At 29.6% G+C, this 6,146-nt stretch overlaps 1 protein-coding gene across 1 annotated transcript in view; it reads left to right on the forward strand.

The window, feature by feature from the left end:
- The window catches only part of LOC106458146 (WD repeat-containing protein 74-like), a 43,285-nt gene extending 38,041 nt beyond the window's left edge, over window positions 1-5,244 (forward strand). Inside the window, exons 9-10 of the mRNA XM_013917607.2 lie at window positions 1,928-2,186; window positions 4,845-5,244. Of these exons, the coding sequence (XP_013773061.1) occupies window positions 1,928-2,186; window positions 4,845-4,867 (282 nt within the window). The 3' untranslated portion in view covers window positions 4,868-5,244. The remainder of the gene's footprint in view (window positions 1-1,927; window positions 2,187-4,844) is intronic.
- Window positions 5,245-6,146: the final 902 nt, after the last annotated feature.

Here is a 6,146-nt window from a genome sequence, read left to right on the forward strand (position 1 = left end):
GGACTTGCCAGTTATACTACCTCCATGGGCTTCCATATACTGTTCTGCCAGCTTGATCATTTTGTCTACATCTTTTGGTGCTCTCTCCTTTAAAAACAGTGACATGTCAGTTGAACACGTGGTCATGAACTGTTCACATAGTAATAGGTCTGCCAGTCCCTCAAAAGTAATTTCACACATGGCCATTTCAGTCCATTTGGTGAAATATCGCTACAGACATGTCACAAACTGAAATACAGTTTCTCCAGTGTCAGGTATGATTCCTCTGAACTTCTGACGGAAACCTGCTTCAGTAAGTTCATATCGTTTTGATAAAGCTGATTTTAGTTTGTCATATTCCATGGCATCTTCTGACATCAGGCCTTTTCCTGTGAGAAGTGAGCTGAGACAAATTGCCCAGTCGCCTTTGCCCCAGTTATGACTTTGGGAGAATCTTTCATATCTCTCCAGGAAAGTATCCATGTCATCTTTATGCTCATCAAATTTGGGCAGCTTTGGTCAGCTAGTCCTGACACCATTGTCATTCTTGGGTCCTTCTTTCTTTGGTTGAGTGAGTTTTGTTATCTCAATTTGTGCTCTTATTCTCTCTATTTCTAGTCTCTCCTCTCTCTCTTTTTCTTCTTTCTCAATTTGCATTCTCATTCTTTCTATTTTTAGTTTCTCCTTTCTCTCAATTTGTCTCTTCTGTTGCCATTCTTCACTTTCCAGTTCTTGTTGTTTAACAAACTCTCATAATTGACTGTCTTTTAACCCTAATTGAGATCCTCTTTTTACCCATTTATCAAAATCTGTTAACATGGTTATATAGTGTAATTTTAATCTCTATACTATTTTCATTACACTACAGTTGTGCGTATATAGATAGGCCTGCTTATTTCTGCTGTCGTTCACATTTTCTTCTATTGCCGTTTGCCACTGTATAATCCTGGCTGTGGCTCACCAATTGTCAGAATTTTAAAAATAATAAAATATGCACTCACAAATATAAATTAATCACCAGTATTTAAACCAAACAATCTTTTTATATCATATTGCAGAATTCCTGTAGAAGTGATTTTGGTATTGTATCCTTAGTATCCATTTATTAAAACACATCTCATTTTCTAGAATGCTTTTATATTTTATTATGTTTAACGTTTTCCATGCTATGCTGCATATCAATATATATATATGAAATCTAAAATTTATAAATTGAGGTAATTTTGTGAGTAATTAAAAAAAGTAAAGCAAAAGTAAAAAATTATCTTGTATCATATGACAACTTTTAGAAATATAAGTATTTTAATCTATGATATAAATATTATACTGTGTTACTAATTATATTTGTAAATTCATATTGGTCTTTCTCTTTGTGGATTGAAAGTAAGTCTCATCTTTAAAATAAAATCCTAATTTATGCATGACTTAGGGTAAGATAGATTTAATAAAATATGTCACACCAAATTAGTCTTCATTCATTCAAAAAATGTTGCTTGCCGAATGACCCGCTTATTAAACTGTGTTTGCAAGAATTTATTAGACACGAACTACTAACAGATGCATTATGTAACACCATTAAGTTATTAATCTGTTTAAGTAAATATGACTCCTATTTAATTATGACTACCTATAGCTATATAGGAAGTGCTAAAAAAGGAAAACAACAGTAAGTTGTTTGAGGTATTGATTTCTCAGCATGTGCACATGTGTTTCTAAAATTTCATCCAGACTGTGCCTTGTTTTTTCTAAAATTCTATCTGTATCAACATCTTACTTAAAGCTTATAATTTTTTACATATTTGTTGCTTGACCTAATTATGTAGTATTATAACATGTAATTTTGTATTAAAAATAATAATAATTTTTAAGGTTTATGTAATATTCTAGTTTTGTTAATACTGTTTTACTATAAAAAAAAATTAATTGTAAAAGTATTTTGTTTTCAAAGATGTACTTAAAGTCAAGATTAAACTGTTTATTGATGAAAACTGAAGACAAAATTGTTGAAGAGTCAAAAAACAACAGCAATGATACTGATGAAATGAGTGACGAAGATGTTGATCAGGAAAGTGATAGCCTATGGCTTAACATGGAAAATATTGGGGACGAGGAAAATGATAAACAGGAACGTCACGTCAAGGATGTTAATCAATATCGGGAAAAAAAGAATCTTAAACGTTTGAGATATGGGAGTACACAAACAAAAAGTAAGATTATTTATCCTTTGTTTATTTTAAACAATTTCTGAGTGAAACCTTCAGCTGTGTCATTTACACACAAACTATTTCCTGTTTAGGATGTCAAAATTAACTTCATCATAATTCAAAGATGTGCTAGTAAAAATGCTTCAGATTATGTTGTGATAGTCGATTTTCTGTTCAAAACAAACCATGTTACCAGGTAAATGGATTCATTATCTGTGTTGATTAATTTTCAAGAGTCTTGTTTATAAATATACATCAATAATGTAAAGTGGCCTTACGTAGTTTCCTTTATTTACAAGTTAACAACTGACACATAAATTTATATCTTGACCTTAAATATTGGATTTAGTTCACTGTGACTGATGTTGTATTTTACTGCAGAATGAATTGTAACTCCACAAGGTACTTGCATTATTTACAAAAAAAAATATCATTTCTCTATAATTAGTTAAAACTGTATTCCTGAATTAATTGTTTGTGTTTAGTAAATACATTAACGATAAGTTCACAGTATAATTACGGAAATATTGTGTGGTTGGAGAAGAATGTGAATTGAGTGAAATAACACAACTGTATATTTTGTTGAATTTTAATATGTTTTACTAAGGATATTAATACAGAAGAATATTTGCCCACTAAGATGTGCTCTTTCTAAAAGTTCTTTTTAAAACTAACAACTATTTCTGGTAATGCTAATACTATGAGTATTTGCCCCAAGTCAAAGGTTTTAATATAGTCATTCCTGTTTATGCATGTTTTAACAGCTTTATGATTTTATATCATCCCTTCTTCAAAAGTTTGAATTAATCATCCATATGTTTGTACTTATTAATGGTATTCTCAGTTTGTAAAGAAAATTTTAAAAGTACATGGCAAACTTATTCAAAACCCAAATAAGAACATGCTTATTGCATGTGCATTTTCCTTAAAATATAAAAATGTAACATTTTGTAATAGCATAAAACAACACAAACAATACTCTGAAAATTGGCTTTCAAAAATGATTTTGATGCTACAACATTATGTGAAAATTATGATTTAAAAATTTTGCAGTTTTTTGTTAAATTTTAATAAAGCATGCTCACAGAAATTAACATGCCATAAGGGTCACTCTTAGTAGGCCTTACCCCCATACATATAATTATTTTTTTACATATTGCTTTTTCTCTTCATCTTTACATTCATACACAATGGCTAGACAGACATCCCTTTTCCCTAATTATATTATTCTGCTAGTAGAACCTGTCAAAACTTAACAAAACATAGAGAATTGTGGTAATTCAAGCCATGATCAGAAACTAAGGTCCTATTGAATTCATATTAGAAAAGTTGCTTACAAAACCTCCCTGTGAACAACATTATCAATATTTACACCTTTACAAACATAAATTTTAATCCACCGAATGACCTGAATAGAGCTAAGTAGAGCTGACTCTGAGAAAATGTTGGCTCAGTTAGGTGCAACCCCAATGTATTATTGTAAGACTTATTGATGTTTATTTTTAGCTGTAAACAAGTTTTATGTAGATAGTCTGAAATACACTTTTTTCAGAGCTTTCACTTTTTATATAGTGTACGTGATTTTATTTCCTAAACTTTATCTTTGCACAGGGTCTACTCTAATTTGTATTGCTTAATTTATTATATGTATAAGAATTATTCCAAATTAGTTTAACCTTTATTTGTTATCCTTCAGTAGTTGGAGTCCATTTAAACTACTTAGAACAAATCAATGCTAGATACAAATTAGGAAGGAGGGATATTGCATAACTAACTGTACTATGAAAGGGGTGAAATTAATGTGAACTGAATTAACTATTTCTAGTGTTTATTGGTTAAAACTGAAAATCAGAAGGCCTGAGTGTAATGTAAATTCACAATAAAAATAGTTTTTAATGTACTTCAAGCAAACTTCTAGAACTGTAAGCCAAAATTAATTACCACAGCACTTTCAGCTCTTATTTACAATACAGTTCAGTTTTAAGTAATTCATTTTTTGAAGATTCATTTTACTCCATATTGATTTCATGGCCCAAGAAAATTATTTTTGAATTTGTATATAAAACTGACATTGTTTTTTAACTTTTCCACCTGGCTAAGACTCCTTTCTCAAAATTTATTCATCTTAACTTTGTTTCCTTATGGCTTATTTTTTTCTAGGGGTTAGAACATTTTAGAAACATAATTCAGCTGTATGTACTGTTGAAATTAACACAGGGAACATCCAAGAAATTTGCATTATTTGTTATATTGGCTGACATTGTCTGATTGTAAAAAGAAAGTTTTGCACTTGGTATTTATTAGTATTATATAGTAGTAACAGATGTAAAGTAAGACTTTTTTCATGTGATCAAGTCAAAACATTTGTCAGTGTCATTGTCTTGAGATTTGTATAATAGTTTATTTTTTTTCTCAGAAAATTATTTAGTTTTAGTCACCATTATTCAAATTTATTTTGGTTTAAATATTACTGCTGAAAAAATGTGGGAAGATTTTGTCATTATTATTTTTTGACTAAGGATGAAGTACGTTACCTTAGCTTCTTTCATTACATTACTAAAAAATCCATTGAATTTTGCAATGAAAATATGTTACAGTTTGACTCAATAACAAATGTAAGTTTTGAGAGATACTTTAATATATTCTTTCCTTTTTCCCTAGGTCATTTCAAGAGGAAGAGATGACATTTATTTATGTAATATGCTGCTTTTTTTGTAGATATTTTTTTGAAATAAACCAATCTTCATTTCTCAAATTTATCAGAAGCTATTTATGAAAATCTTTTATCTAATTATATTTTCTATTTCACATCATATTCAATATAAGGTTAGGCTAAGTAGTTAGCACACAGGATCACTTACAAAAGTTGTAAAATTTTCAAAACGAAACCCAAAACTTGAGTGCTTTCGAATAGTTGACTATTCTTCTTCAGGAGAATAAAAGGTTATGTTTAATGAGTGTGAAGAAATGTATAGGCTCTAATGTCGATGTCACGTAAACCGGATGTTCAATATGAGTTGATGTTAAGAACTAGCCAATCATAACGATTAATTGTTTGTGTCAGGTTTAGTTTTGTGCAAAAGGGGTGTGTAAAGTTCATAAAAGACTTATGTGGGATAATAGTTATAAGAATTGTTAACTAATTTCTATAAAGATAAAATAAAATAAAGTAAACAATAGAATTAATATTAAATAACGGCAAAAGGCGGTGGGAAATAGATAAAATAATAATGTAGCCCAGTATATAGGAAATCAAACCAATATAGAGAGAGAAATTTAAGGAAGAATAATACTAATAATGTAAAATAAGTTTAATCATGAATTTAGTTTTGAAAATCTTTTCAGAGATTTGCGAAGGTCAACAACCCCAGGATCGAGATTGATACCATTTGGCATTACAGTATTTAACAGTGCTATCTAAAAAGCTTCTTTAATTTCCCTGTTTCTGTTAGATGTAAAATTTGTCTCTATACCCATCAGTTTAATGTCTTCAAGAGAGTGTCCAGGCATGTTAAAGTTCTTTGTTTGTTTTTATTGTTGATTTATGGTTATTAAAATGTTCCCGTGTAGTTGTTTTGGTTTGACCTACGTATTGGAATGAATTACAGTTTAAGCTCTTTTCAGTTTTTTCTTTAGGATAGGTTTGTGATATTATTTGTCATCAATCATGTTTAATAAATAAATGAAACCATTTACAATAGAACTGAATTCTACTCTTCAATAAGTCTAAGAAATTTGAAAGTCTGGGTTGGTGAAAATTTTGTCAAATCTGGGGTGGTTATTAAGTGTCTCTACATTTTCAGTATTTGTCAGGTTTGAAAAATAGCTGATGTTCACAGTTTCACTTTAATAAGTTAAGGCTACAACTATGTGTTGTATGATACAAGTTAAGCACTAGGTATTAGATCTTGGAGTGTTTATCATTCAGAAGTTTATCATAACTAATAGTATAGATTTATTTTA

The sequence above is a fragment of the Limulus polyphemus genome, unplaced genomic scaffold (assembly GCF_000517525.1).
Source record: "Limulus polyphemus unplaced genomic scaffold, Limulus_polyphemus-2.1.2 Scaffold420, whole genome shotgun sequence".
Taxonomy (NCBI): Eukaryota; Metazoa; Arthropoda; class Merostomata; order Xiphosura; family Limulidae; genus Limulus; species Limulus polyphemus.